The sequence below is a fragment of the Anthonomus grandis genome, chromosome 19 (genome assembly GCF_022605725.1).
Source record: "Anthonomus grandis grandis chromosome 19, icAntGran1.3, whole genome shotgun sequence".
NCBI classification, from domain to species: Eukaryota; Metazoa; Arthropoda; class Insecta; order Coleoptera; family Curculionidae; genus Anthonomus; species Anthonomus grandis.
The window spans coordinates 6,421,709-6,441,890 of record NC_065564.1 but is presented as its reverse complement, the minus strand read 5'-3'; the positions used below and the strand labels follow the sequence as shown (position 1 = coordinate 6,441,890).

General features: G+C 34.0%; 1 protein-coding gene across 1 annotated transcript in view; it reads left to right on the top strand.

Moving 5' to 3' along the window:
• LOC126747431 (CCR4-NOT transcription complex subunit 1) overlaps positions 1 to 20,182 on the top strand; it is a 108,797-nt gene that overhangs the window by 13,365 nt on the left and 75,250 nt on the right. The window contains exons 5-8 of the mRNA XM_050456068.1: positions 1,534 to 1,737; positions 1,795 to 2,290; positions 8,460 to 8,688; positions 15,405 to 15,741. Coding sequence (XP_050312025.1) covers positions 1,534 to 1,737; positions 1,795 to 2,290; positions 8,460 to 8,688; positions 15,405 to 15,741 — 1,266 coding nt within the window. The remainder of the gene's footprint in view (positions 1 to 1,533; positions 1,738 to 1,794; positions 2,291 to 8,459; positions 8,689 to 15,404; positions 15,742 to 20,182) is intronic.

The following is a 20,182-nucleotide window of genomic DNA, read 5'->3' as shown; positions in this document are numbered from 1 at the left end:
GTAGGTCCTTGAAACTTTCCAGATTATTATAATTCATGACTTCCTTACTGGTAGATGTTAAATCAACTCTCAAAGTACAATAGAACAGAAATTGTCCTTCAAAATGACTATTTTTCACATGAAAAAACCCAAAATTGCCCAAAATTTTTACTTTTTTTTAGAGTAGGTCCTTGAAACTTTCCAGATTGTTATAATTCATGACTTCCTTACTGGTAGTTGTTAAATCAACTCCCTAAGTACAATAGAACGGAAATTGTCCTTCAAAATCACTATTTTTCATATGAAAAAACCCAAAATTGCCCAAAATGTTGACTTTTTTTAGAGTAGGTCCTTGAGACTTTTCAGATTAATAAAATTAATGGTTTCCTTACTGGTAGTTGTTAAATTAACTCTTTAAGTACAATAGAACAGAAGTTGTCCTTCAAAATGACTATTTTTCACATGAAAAAACCCAAAATTGCCCAAAATTTGCACTTTTTTTTGGAGTAAGTCCTTGAAACTTTCCAGATTATTATAATTCATGACTTCCTTACTGGTAGATGTTAAATCAACTCTCAAAGTACAATAGAACAGAAATTGTCCTTCAAAATGACTATTTTTTACATGAAAAAACCCAAAATTGCCCAAAATTTTGACTCTTTTGTAAAGTAAAAAATCTTTTGAAACTTTTCAGATTAATAAAATTAATGGTTTCCTTACTGGTAGTTGTTAAATTAACTCTTTAAGTACAATAGAACAGAAGTTGTCCTTCAAAATGACTATTTTTCACATGAAAAAACCCAAAATTGCCCAAAATTTGCACTTTTTTTTGGAGTAAGTCCTTGAAACTTTCCAGATTATTATAATTCATGACTTCCTTACTGGTAGATGTTAAATCAACTCTCAAAGTACAATAGAACAGAAATTGTCCTTCAAAATGACTATTTTTCACATGAAAAAACCCAAAAATTTTTACTTTTTTTCAGAGTAAGTCCTTGAACATTTTCAGATTATTATATTTAATGATTTCCTTACTGGTAGTTTTCAAATCAACTCTCTAAGTACAAAAAAATAGAATTTATCCGCCAAAAGCTTGACCAGAAATGGTAAAAAGATTATAAGGAGAAAGTTTTAAATAATTCGCTCTTAAAAAATGTTTACTTTTAACGTTAACAGTTGATACTGTTCTTTTAACGTTAAAACTTTTTCTCCAACTGCAAGCCATCTCCCAAATTTTCCTTTTGACTTAAAAATGACAGTTTTAACTTTCAAAATGGATTATGCCAGCCATCTTGGAATAATAAAATATAAGGGAAAAAAGCCTCAATAGTACCTACACCTTAATTTAATGCAAGGCGCATTGTTGATTAATTTTTTCCCCAAAATGACGCCCATCCATCATTTCGAGAGCCGTGGAAAAACCTCACGGTTTCCAGTCCATGGATGCATTTTAAAATTAAAGACATTGTACACCCAGATGGCGTCAAATCTGCCTGTTTTGAGAGTTAAAACTGTACTTTTGAAGCAATTTTTCTTGAATTTCGAATGGTACAGGCAGCTTCAAATCGCCGGAGGTCCGCACCTCCTGGAACATCGAGGTATTCGTTCAATCGCTAAAAGAAGTCTCGCCATCCCTGCAATGGAACAACGTGGTGGCCGAACTGGACCACCCGGAATTCATCATCAAGGACCGCCAGGGGCTGATCATCCTGATCACCGCCCTCAGGCAAGGACTACAGTCCCTAGGCTTCCATCCAGGTACCATTTGTCCCCTTGTTCCCCATCTGGGTTGGCCCTAAATGTTTTCTAATCCAGATACGTTCCCGGTGGACCAGTTCTACAAGCGTTGGGGCAACGTCGAGGGCCAATTCAGTCTCCTACAGCAAATCCTGAAGAACCCGGACGTGTTTTGCTTCGGTGACTACCCCTGTGTCTTGGTGGCGGTGGACGTGCTGAAAACACCCCCGGAACACGACAGCAAGGAACTGTCCAACTGGCGCAGCTTGAACCTGATCGAGTTGCTCCTGACCATGTCCGAGTTCGGGCTGTACGGCTCGATTCAGGAATTGTTTAAGGTGCCGGTGCACAGTTACCCGGACGTGTTGGTGCTCGCGCTCCTGCAGATCTCCGGGCCGGTTACGTTACTCAGACAGGAACTGTTGACCAATTTGATCCCAATTTTCTTGGGGAATCACCCGAACTCGGGGATCTTGTTGCATCACGCGTGGCACACGCAGAACATCAACGTGAAGCCGGTGATCATGCACGCGATGTCCGAGTGGTACACGAGGGGGGATTGTGATCAGACTAGGTGAGTTTTTAGCCCCCCAGTAACGGTTTTCCTATTTTAAGTGTTTTATTTAATTAGATTTTTAATTAGAATAGTTATCCTAGTTCCAAGTCTCATTCCCTTATGTTTCCATGGTCAATATCCCTTGTATTGGATTAAGTCGGCGTGAAGTGTGTCTCACTGTCTTAGGATAGCATAATGTAGCTAAGAACCGTCCTATAAATTAGATATATCTAGATATTAAAAATAAGATAACATAAAAAAAAATACATAATTTGCATAAAGGATAAAGAATATTTTTAAATCAATTATCAGAGTAGTTAGAAATACGCGATACGTAATAATGGCAAATCAAATACGATATAAAAATTGTAACTGGCTGCATGGTTAAATGCCACATGCCAACAAAAAAAAAAAAGTTAAGTAAGTGTTTTCATTATTCCTTGAAATATTTGCTTGAAATTGGCCTAACTAAAAATCGCTTCTGTACAGTAAATCTGGCTCTGCCTAAATGAGTATTTGCCTCAACATTTGGATAATAGAGGTCAGGTTGATGTAATATACCTTGATTTCTGCAAAGCTTTTGACTAAATTAACCACTTTGTACTTCTTCATGAGCTGACATTTTTTGGTTTTTCTAACCCTTACGCTACCCGATGTCACAATATTGTGACTTCCTTATTTACTATTGTTATAAGGATAAAAAAATGTTTAATCTGGGTGGAGAACTGTGCGACATGATTGTGAATAGTGCATTTTATAGGTGTGCACGCGCAAATCGTTTATTTTGCCGGGAGTGCATTCTTGTCATAACCTGAAAAGTTTCAGATTATAGATATTTTCAACAATGGCTCGTGCAGGTAAGTTATTATTTATTTATAGAATTTATGGGGAAAAAGAAGTGCTTAATATTAAATAGGTATAATAAACTTCAATTAAGTGTATTGCTTTTAGAGATTGAAAATATCTTTAAAATTATTGATTCCAAGAATGGTTTTGTTATGTATATCACAATTGTGAGCCACGGGAGTTAACGCGGTTTGGTTTTAATTAAGTTGGATACAATTAATTCTTTGTTACAGGAAGAAGTAAGGAAATTATTGATTTGGACCATTTAAGGGATGACGAGGAGGCATTGTTCCAACTTCTAGACGAAGTTGGGTCGGATTTAGAGTCCGAGGATGAAGAAGATGAGTTTGAAATTCACGAAAAGATCCCAATTGTAGCACCAAAGGAAGCTGATAGCTCTTCAGATTCAGAAGATGATTTAACCCCTCATACATTTCCAGACTCTCCAGTGGAAGCATGGAAACTTTTCGGATTTTCCTGTAAAAGAGGACTATACTCCATCCATCGCACATACGGGTATTTGCGAGATCTGCGCGGCCAAAAGTTAGTTTTTCAAACTATCAAACTAGGTAAAAAAAACGACGGCATAGGATAAGCAACTAATCCAAGAATAACACCCCACCTTTCACGCCTTTCTCCCGTGCGCACCATTCGTCCAGCGTTAGTTTGAAGTCGACCGTCGCTCGTGCTGTTACTTTTGTTTCTCGCATTTTTCTCAATTCGCTACGCTTTCAGTGAATATTAATAATAGTTGTGCCTTTATTTTGGACGCGGTAGTGATGGATTTGGATAGACCAGGTAAGAATCCACTAATTTCGATATAATTTAAATTGTTTTAAAATATTTTTATTTAGTTAATAAAATTTAAACCGTAACAAGTATTATGAAGATTTTTTTGGATATTGTTTTTGCTTACTAATGGATTTGATATACTTTCCACCTAGATCCAGCTATTATTTCTATTACGATTAAAGGTTTTAGTCCTGTAGAAGTAAATGTTTTTATAATTAGTCGCGGAAAAGCGCGGATAAGTACTACTATTATCTGAATAAAAATAAAATAAAAACATTGTTATTGTAAGAGTAATAACAGGCGAACATTTTTTTGTTATAGATTGCCAAGGTCCCTCGGGAGTAAAACTAGTGACCCGTAGAAACATGTTCGACCGTATGCAGGCCCTGGGTCTACCAAGTTTGGAAGAAAAACTAAATGCTTTGAAGGATCAAATTTTGTCCTGTGACAATTTTACAGAAGATCAAATTGAAAGATTTAAAGCCAGTTTTGCACGTTTTAAATCACAAACGAAGTAAAGGTGGGAAAAGGCCCATAAGAAGGAAGACGTGTTTTTAAAATACAATCAATCATGGTTAGAAGGAACTATTGAAATTCCCGTGGTTATTAAAAAAAGGCCAGGCCGACCACCTAAGATGTTTGAAGAATCAAGTGAAAGGACTAAAAGAAGAAAAACCGAAGAAATACGGGCTTCATTAGCCAAGGAAGTTATCATTCATGCTGCTCAGGTTGAGTTGCGAAAAAGCGAAAAACGCGATGCTTCCGACATACTAAAGGAAATAACCACAAGTAGCCCGTTACGTGCAAAACAAAACAAAAACCAAAGAGCCTACCCAACTTACTCCATTGGAGGCGCTATCAATGTTTGTGGGAGCAGATTTAACTCGAAGACAATATGAGGTAATCCGAAATACGAACAAAAAGTTTTTTCCTTGTTACAGTCTTTTACAAAAAGAAAAACAAAAATGTTACCCACCAACAGAAGAATGCAACATAACCAATACCAGTGCCGAAAGTAATTTGCAAGCTTTGGTTGATCTCACCGTAATGCGTTTATCTACCAACCTGAACGAAGTCCTAATAACGCTGACAGAGGAAGAAAAAGACAGTTTAAAGGTTATTTGCAAATGGGGTTGTGATGGCTCACAACAATGTCAATTCAAACAAAAGTTTGAAAATGATGCCGACTCAGACGCTAACATATTTCAAAGCTGTTTTATACCTCTAAGACTAGTTTGTGGTAAAGAAGGTAAAAATATAGTCTGGGAAAATCCTACTCCCTCATCTCCCAGGTACTGTAGACCAATAAGGTTTCGATTCGTAAAAGAAAGTACAGATGTTACGCAGGAAGAAATTGAGTATATAAATAAGTCTATACAGGGACTTCAACCAACACGTGTTAATTTACAAGAAAAAGAATTGTTAGTTAGGCATGTCTTTATCATGACAATGGTGGATGGAAAGGTCTGCAATGCAGCTACAGGCACTAAATCAACCAGCAAGTGCTATATATGTGGTGCAACCTCCAAAGAATTTAACCAGTTAAATCTAGAAAAGCCAGTCTGTTCTGAAGCTTTAGAGTTTGGACTCTCAATTTTACATGCGAGAATTCGCTTTTTCGAAACTATCCTCCACTTGGCATATAAATTGCCGGTGAAAAAATACAGAGAACGAAAGACCGAAACAGAAAAAAGTATGGAAAAGGAGAGAAAGCTGGAAATTCAGGAAAGATTTTGCCGAGAAACTGGACTCTTAGTGGATATGCCAAAGGCTAATTTCGGCAATACAAATGACGGCAACACGAGCAGGAGGTTTTTCGAGGACCCAAAACTGTCATCAGAAATAACTGGCATTAGCTATGAGCTAATCTATAGACTAAAAGTAATTTTGGAAGTAATTTCAAGTGGTTATATAATTAATCATGAAAAATACAACATATATGCATTGGAAACTGCTAGGTTATATGTTAGTTTGTACCCTTGGCACCCAATGAGTCCAACTATGCATAAAGTACTTATTCATGGTGCAGTTATAATAAAAAATGCATTATTGCCCATTGGACAGCTCTCCGAAGAGGCTGCAGAAGCCCGAAATAAACATTTCCGAGCATACCGTCAAGATTTTGCCCGAAAATTCTCCAGGAAGGACTGCAACAGGGACATTTTTAATCGGCTTCTTTTAAGTTCCGATCCGGTATTAAGTGGCATAAGGAAAGCAAACAGAAGAAAATTGGGATCTTTTCTATCAGAAACCATAACACTTCTGATGCCTGCCAGTCCTCCAGACAGCGTAACTACTGCAGATCCATCAGACAGCGAAGATGATATTTTATTTGACGAATGTTAGTTTTTTTATCATTATTAATTTTATTATTATTAATGTTTTTTATATTAAATATACTTGACTTATTAAAATAAGATGTTATTTACTTTAAAATATCCTTTGGCATAGATAAAAACAAAAAAATAATTTTGGCCGCATAGATTAATGAAATACCCCTATGTGCATCGTAAAAACTCCAAACGAATATTTTGCTAAATATTTGGATGATGATTTTTTTGAGTCAGCCGCAAATTTCACTTCCCAGTATTTCTTGCAACAAAATGCAAAAGAAAACAACTTTACCTCTCAAGAAATAAATAAATTTTTCGGAATGAATGCTTTGATGGGATGTATTCATCTTCCAAGGATACATATGTATTGGAATGAAAAATATAAGTTCCCATTAATTGATGGGGTCATGACCCGGCAAAGGTTTTACATGATACGTGTAAATTTACATGTCGTTGACAATCTTAGCGTATCAGAAGAGGAACAAAAGAAGAATAGATTGTGGAGAATACAGCCGGTAATTGATTTGGTTCGCAATAGATGTAAAGCCAAGGGATTGCTCTAGTCAAAACCTTCGAAGCAAAGATATTATGAATCTTTTGGAATTTAGACTTAATCTTGGGGAATATCTGATTGCCGGTACTAAGAAGCGTGTATTGGAGGAAACAGGATGCCAAGAAAATATAGAGGAAGAGACTAGCGTTGAAGGAAATGAAATAAAAAAGAGAAGAGTGCCTTCCAGTTTGCCCTTGTGCAGACAAACGCTTTGATGGTTTTAAACACTGGCCAAAGAATGAAGAACCCAGTTAAATGCAGATTAGAAGGGTGCAAAAGTCGGTCCAGAATGCGTTGCCTAAAATGTAACGTTTTTCTTTGTTTAACCAAAGATAAAAACTTTTATTTCATTCCATACAAAGTAATAAATTTTGTTTCACAATTGTGCTTTTCTAATGTTGGCTCCCTAGACACACAATTGTGTACTCCCCAAATCCCTCCCTTAACTCTTTCGAATATTTTTTAAAATAATTTTCCGTACCTTTTGACTTAACTTTATCAGCGTAAAATAAACATAAACCCCAAACTCAATTTTTTTTTATCTCGGTACTGTAAGGGCTAAGGATTTAGTTGCTTTAATAAAATCTTACTTACGAGGTCTATGATATCTATTATTTGTTCTGGAAAGGTTGGTTTTTGATTTTTAGGGAAAAATCAATTTTTCATGCAATTTTAAAGAAATGAAGGAAATTAATGCCTCCGAAAGATTTTTATTGAGATTTTTTTTAACCTTTTTGTCCATAATTTTGCTTCTAGTGACCAAATTTCCTCGGTCTTTGACTCCCGGGGAAATAAACCATTTTTTTATGCAATTTTGAAGAAATCAAGCAACTCTATGCATTAGAAGGGTTTTTATTTAGATTTCTAAATTTCAAAATTTCCTTTGGTGATTGAATTTCAATGAAATAAAAATTTTTTTTAAGGGAATATTAAAAAATTGGCGCATTTACATTCTTCATACTTCTTTTCGTAATTTAAATTGTTGCTTTTTTTGTGATCAAAGTAGGTTAATTTATAACTCGAAAAACTCATCCATTATCCCAAAGATGCTGGTCATACACTTTTATAAAAGGTAAAAAACACGAAATCTACAGCATCACAAATATGTGCATTTGTGATGCTGTAGATTTCGTGTTTTTTACCTTTTATAAAAGTAATAGGTTAATATATGCCTTCAGAGTTTTTCTTCACTTAAAATAATACCGTTGGAGCTAACCTTGACCTAAATTAATCGTTTTTTAGTTACCCAGGAGTTATTATTGAAAATTCTTATTAGTTTATCTTAAACCTTTTTCAATTAGTTAAGAAAAAATCAGCCTGTGCCTCGTCTCACATGGTGCAGTCAGAAAAACCATTTACATTGCGGATATTCTAGGATTTAAGGGAAATTTTGCATTTTTTGCCCATTTTTCTACAATTATGTTTCGTTTCAAGACAATAGAAACTTTTTTCGATGTTATTTTAAACAAATGAAAAAGACCGATGCATCAGGGGGATTTTTACATCAAATCACGAAGTTTATTAAAAGCGTTTAATATTTTGAGATAAATTTACCAGAGATAGCCTTTGTCACGTAATGGGAAAATTTTAAAGAATTCCTTTTTAAAAAATTACTAACCTCATTCAACCCTTATGTAAATTCCAATATGATCTTAAATCGTAGGTTATCGCGGATCCTGGACGTAGCCCAAGATTTGAAAGCCCTCTCGATGCTCCTGAACGCACAATCGGCCCAATCTTACCCGTTCATCATAGATCTGGCCTGCTTGGCCTCCCGCAGGGAATACCTCAAACTGGAAAAGTGGCTTTCCGATAAAATCGGCGAACACGGCGAGGGGTTCATCTCTGCCATTGTTAAGTTCCTGCATAGGAGGTGCCCGCCCATGGGAAAGGTAATTTTAATAATTTATTTATTTGATACACATTACAAACACCAGTGAACTAGTAGATAATTCAGTAACTAAACTAGAAAATAACATGAGAAAAAAGAAACATACATTCATAAAATTAATGTAGATATAAGCAGGTATACTGTCTGTGCCTGTTGACTTTTTGGGTTTTAATTTTTTTATGCCACTCAAGATATTAAATTCGGGTTATACCTGAAATACAGAACCAAAGAACTGTGCAAAGCAATCATTAGTCATGCATTAATTAGCTTTATTTCTTTAAAATTACATTGAAAAATTGGTTTATTTACTTGAACACCAAAAACTAAGAAAATTTGGCCACCAGAAGTGAAATTGGAAAAAATTACCCCAAGATTGCAAAAAATATTACAGGCTAGAAGAATCCCAATACAAACCCTTGTGATGCATAGATCTCTTGGTTATTTACTCTTTTTAGGAAACAAAGATTTTCTTGACAATGTTTCCCTGTTTTAACGTCAACAAATATGGTTCCAACAGGATGGGGCGCCACGCTGCAGTAGAAGGCAATACCTTGAAAACATTGTACATCGGTCTTCGGAAATTTTCTGGCCACCCCGCTCTCCGGATATGGCGCTACCCGATTTTTTTTTCTTATGAGCTTAGTTAAAGCAAAACGTTTTTCTTCAAACGCCATTTACAGATGTTGCTTATTTGGAAAGAATCATTACAGAATCGGTTCAGAATATTCGGCCGAGTATTGAATTTATGATAGAATAATTTCCTGTATTGAAAGAGAGGGCGGAGGGATTAGCGAATTGAAGGAGCTAATAATGTGTGCTAAAGTTATTACAACAATTGATTATTATGGGATAAGTCATTTAAATGCATCTCAAAAGTGTTACAAGACAGATATTAAGTGAGTCCTCTAGATGCAAAACCAAACATATCACTTTCTAATAAACCTGAGATAATTGCAAAAAACTGCCATTTATTTATAAACAATATTATTGGCCTAATATTGGACCAACCGAAAGGTGATGTTGGTGGAAAAGTGATGATGGAAAAGTGGGTTCCTAATAAAATATAGCAAAGAAATAATGATTTTTTTCTTAATTTTAAACACTTATTTAAAAAAATGCTGTGGATATAACTAATTTTGAAACTTAGGCCAGGATTTATCTGTTTTTGAATTTTAAAGTACTGTTTAATGAGATACATTATTTCTTTAAGAAATTTTTTTTTTAATAACAAAGATAAACTTAAAAATAATCCTTAATCAAAAAAACGTGTCAAATTGACAAATTTTTCCAAAAAATCAAATAATAATATTAGTTGGAATGTTTTCTTAAAATGTAATATACAAATCTATTGTCGTCTTCTTGAGGCTCACACAGGACTTCTTCTTCCTGGACCATTTCTTCTTGTTCTTCAGTTAAGTTACCAACTCTGTTTAAAACATCTTTTTAGTACCGAAGTCCTAAAATATCTGCTTCTTCCTTCCAGTTTGCGCCGAAGTGTCCGATGAGGAGTTTGTCAACATTTTTAATTTTTTATGGCTTTTAAGTAGGACAACCTATGTTCATTACAGAAGGATTAACAATCATCAGTGTTTTTCCTTTTTTGCATATACCTTGTGCTTTACTAACGGACTGTCTATAAAATGGCTCTCAATGAATTTATTTTAAAATGTAGTGACGAAGTCGATTTTATGTTAAGTTTGACTTGTTCCTGCCAATCAAAAACCTTCCAGTCTGTTTCCAGAATTTGCACGGTACCAAATTCCTCAAATATTTCATGGTACTTCTCTAGAATAATAATGGTCTCCTCCTTGCGTACCCTCTTCTTAATATTTGCGAAAACCCGGTCAGGTGGTATGTATGAGTGGCCCGCCACTGGGAATATTAACTCTACCGATTGAATGTGATCTGAAGCACCTTGAAACCAAACCGATACCATGGTGATCATTGTTAGGTTCTTATTTTGTCCCCCTTTGCACTAAATTTTTTTCACAATCGTATGACATTGAAAGAAAGAAAGAAAGAAAGAAATTGTGCTATATTATGTAAGAATAATCTTGTGTTCGGCATCCTACAAGCTAAAAAAACAAAACAAAAATACAATATCAAAAATTGACAAAACAATGAACAAAATTAAACACAAGAAGACAAAACTTTTTGAACATACTTGAATTAAAGATAACTAAATAAAACAATCAATTACTAAATAAAGGTAAACTTGTTGACAAAACTAGAGAGGAAAAAAGCAAAAAAAAAACTTTCCAACATGTCCAAGGTTAAAACCTATCATTCAAAAAGTCATTCAGGTTATAATATGCCTTAGCCAATAAAAGCGTCTTTAATTCTTATTTAAATCTCTTAACATCCCATATATGTCTGACACATAGAGGAACATGATTGTAAATAAAGAGTTTTTGGTAAGGGAAGTTGTAGGAATAGGTAGGGGAACATCATTTACACGACGAGTCAAATGGCCAGTGTCAGAGGGTAGTTTGGGAATTTTGTGAATAAGAGCAGCTGTTTCTAAGGTAAAGAGTGAAAAAAGAGTTAGGATTTTTTCAGAAATGAAGAGGGGTTTGCAAGAATCTCTTAACTTAGCAGAACACAGGTATCTAACTGCGTTTTTTTTGAATAACAAAGACAATGTTAAGTAGCCCCTTATTGGTTAAACCCCAAAAAGGCAAGCCATACCGAATATGAGATTCTATAAGTGAAAAGTACACTGAACGTGCAACCACTCCTCCCAGCTCTTGTTTTGCCATTCTTACTGCAAAACATCGAGAAGATAATTTCCCAGCTAAATGTAAAATATGATCTTCAAACCGAAGGTGACCATCAATGGTAATTCCTAGGAACCTGCAGCACTCTTTATTCTGCAAGAGGGAATTTTCGTCAAACATCAGACCCTGAAAATCGCACTTAAACCCCATAATAGACGTCTTTCTTAGATTAAACACGAGCCTGTTAGAAGCACACCACCCTGATAAAATCTGAAGGTCTTCAAGGAAACAAGTCTTAATATAATCAGAATTTTTATGGCTCCATAGTATGGTGGTATCATCAGCAAACTGAACCACGTTGCCCTGCAGTTTCAATGAACTCAAGTCATCCACATACAGTAAAAATAACAGTGGTCCCAACACTGAACCCTGGGGAACGCCGCATTTTAGGGATCTAGAAGCAGACAAACGCCAAGACACTGTAACCTTCTGAGTACGATTTGATAGATAGGACTCAAGCCATCGCAACGCTACGCCCCTAAAACCATATTTATCGAGCTTAGATAACAGTATTCCATAATCCACACAGTCAAATGCTTTGGATAGATCACAAAACACTGCCGCCAATGACTCCAGAATTCAAGGACACACTCTCCAAAAAGCTAAAAACAGCATCATGAGTCCCTTTACCGGCTTGAAATCCAAACTGATTTGCAGACAAAATGCCATTATGATGTAAAAAGGACAAAATTCTGCTTTTTGCTAGTTTTTCAACTATCTTAGAGAGGGTAGACAAAATAGAAATGGGACGGAAATTACAAGGCTGATCCAAATCTCCACCCTTATGAAGAGGGATAATCACTGCCTCCTTTAAACATGAAGGAAAAATGCCAATATGCAAAGAGTTGTTTATGGCAGAAACTAAAGCATTTAAGGCTGAATCAGGCAAAAAGACTAACAACCTCGAAGATATCCCATCGGCTCCAGATGATTTATGGTTTTTTTAGGCGTTTGATTTCGTTTTTTACCGATCGACAGGATTTTTGTTAATTATTGATTATTGTTAATAACCCTGGACGCTCTTCTTGCAGCAATTGGAAAAATGCTTTAGATTTTAATTTATGGAGCCTACTCTGCGCAATAAGGTTCTGTTTTTCATGTTGGTCTTTCGTATTTGAAATTTTGAATTTATACTCCAAGCAACGTGAGCAGACGTCTGTTTGAGGCGCCTTAAATCCGAAATTGAATTTGGTATTAAATAGGGATCTAAAAAAAGATTCTTTAACCCGGTGGTCTTCAAAACTTGATAATTGATTCCACATTTTTTTAATGGTCAAGTTGCTAGCCAGGTGCTGCCTTTCACTTCTGTCTCGACAATAGTGACTTTTTCTATAACAGAGAAAGACTTACTAAAGTTTATGATCATTTCTTTTTTTTTTTTTTAATTCTTGTCTTTGACTCGGGATCTAAATCACCACCTTGGGATTCTAAAGGCATTTGTCCTGTTTTAAAAAATCGACTTAATACACCATTGACTCTATTATGTCCTAGATTTAGGGCTTGCAAAAAGGTATTTTTACAGACAGGTACACATTCCTTGGAAAGTTTTTTAGGTATAAAATAGTGGAAAAACGCGTTTCGGGCTCTTAAATCTTTTGAAGCTCTTCGTCTTTTAACTTGCTTAATAGTACAGTGCTTTATAATAAAACAATCTTGTATTGTTTTTTTGTCAGAAGCACAGAAAGATTTATGGAAAGCTGCAATATCAGCATTTGTTAATAAGGAGCACTTGTATAAAGGTGTGTTGTGAGAACATAAAGGAAATCTTGGCGGAGCAGTAGCTGAATATCTATGAAACAAAAAACGTAAACTTAGCAACGAATATCATACACATTTAAAAGAAACATACCTCTTTTCGGTAGCAGCATGTCTTTTCCAGTTTTTACACTGCCTCAAGACTTTCCGTGCTTTACTGGGTGTTCTTTCCTCAGGAGCGCTCATTATGAGTTTTCTTTGTAAAAATAATTAATATGCAAACCATTAATTAACACTTAAATACTACTAATTTCAAATCACACTAAATACGTAGGTACTACTTCAATCAAATTTTCAGAACAACTGACTGCAAAAAAAAGAAATATAAACAGTATTAAACCGCCAAAATGGATTTAACTTGTTTTGATTTGCTTGTGCGTGTACGCGAAGCGACACGGTTGGGATACATCTGAATTTGCAGCGCAATGGATTTACCTTTGTTTAAATGTCATTTAGCTTAAAATATATTTGGTTTTGAAATTTAGTAGGAGCTTAAATGGCATTTTTAAGCGTGATATAACCGAGTTTGAAACTTTTTAAATATTGCATAGTAGACATAGAGGCAACTTTAATAGTATTATAGGTTTGCGCTAAAATGACAAAAAGTGGATTTATCCGTTTTTGCATCCAGAGGACTCAAGTATCTGAAAGGTTATCACTTGAGTAATAAATAAAAAATATAAATGTTCGGTATCCCTAGGAAATTTAGAGAAAAAGTTGTGAAAAATATGTTTTAAGTACCAAGATGTAATTGCATATTTGAACATCGTTTTTAGTTCTAACCAGCTTCTCTTTATAACAATTTTCGGTATTGTCAAAAATAAAGGTACTTTACTCTTGAGAAAAATTCACATTTTTTGACAAACCTCATATACGACTATTAAAATTTGTTGTTTGATTAATGCATTTTAGGCTTTGGACCATGCAGAATTTTTGTAAAACTAATAACAAAAAAGTTTCCCATATGTTGCCAACTTAAATAGGCACACTATACAGGGTGGTCCAGTTTAAACGTCATTAATTTTAATGCGTGATAGAGAATTTAAAAAGAAATAGATCAGGGTGTTAAAGTTAAGAATAATTTTTAATTTTTTTATCATAACTTTTAAACTACCGGCTCAATTTTAATTAAATTTCGCATGCAGGTCATTGTATCGAATTGCCAATTACTGATGAAGCCAATTTAGAAAAAAAAATTGCCATTGGCGTAACATACGGAGGGATTTGGTCCTTCTTTGTCTGAAATCTGCGAGGTGAAAAAATAATTTTTATAAGAATTCAACTGTTAGGTTCTCCATTATATTTGAAAAAAAAAGTTACTCTTGCAAAATTTTGATTTAAGGCACTCTTTTTAAAATACAGAAATGCCAGTTAAAATGCTGCAAAAACTTTGAAAAAAAAAAGAAAATTAGTCTTCAATTTTAAATTAAACCTGTAAAATGAAATAATGACTTAAGGTAACTTTTGATCATCTTTTTTATTTAACTTTTTGACAAACTCAAGCGCAATTTCCTTTTTTTATAAATTTTTGCAACATTTTAGCAGGTATTTCTGAACAATTAAATTAAGATATTTTAAAAACAGTGCCTTAAATAATAATTTCGCAAGAGTAACTTTTTTTTTCAAATTAAATGGAGAATCTAACAGTTGACTTCTTATCACCTCACAGATTTGAGACAAAAAAGGACCAAGTCCCTTCAAGTATGTTACGCCACTGGCAATTTTTTTTCAAAATTGGCTTCATCAGTAATTAACAACAATAACTTGCCTGCGAAATTTAATTAAAATTAAGCTGGTGGTTTAATAGTTATGGTAAATAAAAAAATAATTATTCTTAACTTTAACACCCTGTATCTTTGTTATTCATCATTTATGAGAAAAATGTTATAATAAGTCTTATTTCTTTTTAAATTCTCTATCACGTATTAAAATTAACGACGTTTAAACTGGACCACGCTGTATAGAACTGTAGACTTGTTCTATTTGTGATTTTATTGGATGAAATAATAATATTAAATGCGTTCTAATATTGACTCATAGACAAACGATGATCTATGCAATAAAAAATAACCGTAACTTAGTTAGTGTTTGTAATTGATACTGTTGATACTGATAAATATAATTGGGGTTTTCCTCCTGCTACACAGTGTACTAAATAATCAAGTAACTCCTCCATAATTCTTAGGAGGATCCTTTAACCAAACCGGTACCGCTCCCAATCGAAACCCTGACCACCCTGATCGTCTGTCTGCAACGGTGCGTCACGAACGTCAGTCCGGAGTGTCACGACGCGATCCTCAGTGTCATCAACAATTGTTCCATGGTGTTAAAGACGCGACAACAACAGCAGCAGCAGCAGCAGCAACAACAACAACAGAACAGCGGAAACGCGCTGATGAGGAACCGTCCGGGTCTGGACGCCGGTTTGAATCCGTCGCTGTTCGCGGGACAGTTGTATGGACACGCCGGAGTCGACCAGTTGGCCAATTTGGGCACCAATTTGTCCAATATGACTTTGGCCGGTAAGTTTTAATGACTTTTTTCGTATTTGCAGAGAGTTTTACGCCGTGAGAGTGCTTGCTCACTAACTTTCTTGAGAAAGACAACCCGCGTACCTCGGATTTCCTCTCAAAGAATTACTAGTGACTAATTAAAGTGTTATCTATTTTAATAGCCATAAATTCAACATCAAAAAGTAAATGACAAAATATCAAAACCGAAAAATACACGGTTAACCGGAGGGCTACCTTAAATATTGCTACCAGAGAGAACTGTCGACATCAGGCGACCAAGATGTAGATTACGATTTTTTCCCTCCAAACCCCCTTGACAAAATGTACTCTTTTTAAAAATATCAAAATTGGTAAACCGCCACCGAACTTTATGATTTTCAAAATTACTCCTTTAAGTTATTAAATTAGGCGAGTTGAAACAAAACTTAAAAATTGACCAATAGATAATATGAAGTCCGCTAAAAAGAAAAACCAATTTACAATTTATTAAATCTTTCAAGTCAACAAATAATAAAAAACACAATTTTATAATGATAGTCATTTTAGTTCTGAAACTCAGTTTAGTTTTTTAATTAATGACCACACCAAAGGTAATTCATACTATCTTACACACAATTAAATCTAATGCAATGAGCCTTGATTCGATAAATTTAAAAATGTTACAAATGTGTAGCCCTTTTATAGATATTATTAAGCATATTATAAATTTTATAATGAGTTACTTATTTTGTTGGGTATTACGTCACTTATAGTAAAAATTGATTTAAAAAATACTCTCTCATACGCTCAATATTTGAGCGAATGAAATAAGTAATTTGTCCTATATGACTTTGGCCGGTAAGTTTTGGATGACGTATTTGCACCCTTTTGCTAATTGTGATTTAATCGTAAGAGTTATGTTCTTGGTACAGAACTACGTTTTGTTTAACGGTTGCTTAAATACTAAAACGTATTATATCAAATCAGCAGTTTTGGATATTGAATACTCTCTTTGTCTTCAGTTGAGAGCATTTTTTAAGTCTACTATAGGCAATTTTATAAGGAAATTTCCATAACTCTTTAATTTCTTAGTAGTTACAGGCACTTTCTACAGATTTACTTCTTCTCAGGCATTGTCGAATTTATTTCTTCTGTAGCCAGCTGAAAATTTTATTAGTAATAGTTTTGCTCTTCCGAGCAGTTACAGTTATTGTTTTGAGGCAATAGTTGATTTTTTTTTAAATGATATTCTGGAAAGATGCCTTTTTGGGGAATCCTCAAGTAGGTTCTTGAAAATTCATCAAAATAAACTTTTTATTGGTTTACTCGGGATCCCCTGAAACAATTTTAATTTCAAAGTATGTTTTTCCTTATTAGTCTGCCTGGAAGGTCCAATCAACTTTAAAATCCTCATGAAAGGACCAAAGAAAAGTATTTAAAAGTTTACCTATTATTTCAATAATTGTTAGGAAAATGCCTTTGAAATTCATGAAATTTAACCTCTTTAAAATCAATTCTCGAAAAATTAATCCCAATTTTCTAAAGATTTATGGTAATGAATGGTTTGGGATCATTATGGCTCCTGCACCCGTTTTAGTCTTAAAAAAAAAAGGATTTTCTTTCGTAATATGTTCATATACGAACGTTTGTTGTACCTCAAAAACTCACCGAGTTATAGGCAATTTTGTTTAGCAAGGTCCAAAGCGGACCAATATCGGAACACCAAGATTTCTATTCTTGAACTGACATTTTTGGCCATAACTCAGGAACCACTTGACATATTTTCATGAATTTTTCACAGCAATATAGCAGAGTTCTTGGGGATGGATTTGATGGTAAAATGTGTTTAAATTTTCACTTTTTTTGGGAATATTTTCAATGAAATAATTGGAATTTCCGCAAAAGGATTTTATTCAAAGAAAAAGCGTTTTTTTCTCAATATTTTCATATACGAACGTTTGTTGTGCCTCAAAAACTCACTGAGTTATAGGAAATATTGTTTAGCAAGGTCCAAAACAGACCAATATTGGAACATCAAGATTTCTATTCTTGAACTGACATTTTTGACCATAACTCAGGAACCACTTAACATATTTTCATAAATTTTTCACAGCAATATAGCAGGGTTCTTGGGCATGGATTTGAGGGTAAAAATGTGTTTAAATTTTCACTTTTTTTTGAAATATTTTCTATGAAATAATTGGAATTTTCTCAAAAGGATTTTAGTCAAAGAAAAAACGTTTTTTCTCAATATTTTCGTATACGAACGTTTGTTGTGCCTCAAAAACTCACCGAGTTATAGGCAATTTTGTTTAGCAAGGTCCAAAGCAGACCAATATTGGAACATCAAGATTTCTATTCTTGAACTGACATTTTTGACCATAACTCGGGAATCACTTGACATATTTCCATAAATTTTTCACAGCAATATAGCAGGGTTCATGGGGATGGATTTGATGGTAAAATGTGTTTAAATTTTCACTTTTTTTGGGAATATTTTCAATGAAATAATTGGAATTTCCGCAAAAGGATTTCAGTCAAAGAAAAAGCGTTTTTTTCTCAATATTTTCATATACAAACGTTTGTTGTGCCTCAAAAACTCACCGAGTTATAGGCAATTTTGTTTAGCAAGGTCCAAAACAGACCAATATTGGAACATCAAGATTTCTATTCTTGAACTGACATTTTTGGCCATAACTCAGGAACCACTTGACATATTTTCATGAATTTTTCACAGCAATATAGCAGAGTTCTTGGGGATGGATTTGATGGTAAAATGTGTTTAAATTTTCACTTTTTTTGGAAATATTTTCCATGAAATAATTGAAATTTCCGCAAAAGGATTTTAGTCAAAGAAAAAGCGTTTTTTTCTCAATATTTTCATATACAAACGTTTGTTGTGCCTCAAAAACTCACCGAGTTATAGGCAATTTTGTTTAGCAAGGTCCAAAGCAGGCCAATATTGGAAAATCAAGATTTCTATTCTTGAACTGACATTTTTGGCCATAACTCAGGAACCACTTGACATATTTTCATGAATTTTTCACAGCAATATAGCAGAGTTCTTGGGGATGGATTTGATGGTAAAATGTGTTTAAATTTTCACTTTTTTTGGGAATATTTTCAATGAAATAATTGGAATTTCCGCAAAAGGATTTTATTCAAAGAAAAAGCGTTTTTTTCTCAATATTTTCATATACGAACGTTTGTTGTGCCTCAAAAACTCACTGAGTTATAGGAAATATTGTTTAGCAAGGTCCAAAACAGACCAATATTGGAACATCAAGATTTCTATTCTTGAACTGACATTTTTGACCATAACTCAGGAACCACTTAACATATTTTCATAAATTTTTCACAGCAATATAGCAGGGTTCTTGGGCATGGATTTGAGGGTAAAAATGTGTTTAAATTTTCACTTTTTTTTGGAATATTTTCTATGAAATAATTGGAATTTTCTCAAAAGGATTTTAGTCAAAGAAAAAACGTTTTTTCTCAATATTTTCGTATACGAACGTTTGTTGTGCCTCAAAAACTCACCGAGTTATAGGCAATTTTGTTTAGCAAGGTCCAAAGCAGGCCAATATTGGAAAATCAAGATTTCTATTCTTGAACTGACATTTTTGGCCATAACTCAGGAACCACTTGACATATTTTCATGAATTTTTCACAGCAATATAGCAGAGTTCTTGGGGATGGATTTGATGGTAAAATGTGTTTAAATTTTCACTTTTTTTGGAAATATTTTCCATGAAATAATTGAAATTTCCGCAAAAGGATTTTAGTCAAAGAAAAAGCGTTTTTTTCTCAATATTTTCATATACAAACGTTTGTTGTGCCTCAAAAACTCACCGAGTTATAGGCAATTTTGTTTAGCAAGGTCCAAAGCAGGCCAATATTGGAAAATCAAGATTTCTATTCTTGAACTGACATTTTTGGCCATAACTCAGGAACCACTTGACATATTTTCATGAATTTTTCACAGCAATATAGCAGAGTTCTTGGGGATGGATTTGATGGTAAAATGTGTTTAAATTTTCACTTTTTTTGGAAATATTTTCCATGAAATAATTGAAATTTCCGCAAAAGGATTTTAGTCAAAGAAAAAGCGTTTTTTTCTCAATATTTTCATATACAAACGTTTGTTGTGCCTCAAAAACTCACCGAGTTATAGGCAATTTTGTTTAGCAAGGTCCAAAGCAGGCCAATATTGGAAAATCAAGATTTCTATTCTTGAACTGACATTTTTGGCCATAACTCAGGAACCACTTGACATATTTTCATGAATTTTTCACAGCAATATAGCAGAGTTCTTGGGGATGGATTTGATGGTAAAATGTGTTTAAATTTTCACTTTTTTTGGGAATATTTTCAATGAAATAATTGGAATTTCCGCAAAAGGATTTTATTCAAAGAAAAAGCGTTTTTTTCTCAATATTTTCATATACAAACGTTTGTTGTGCCTCAAAAA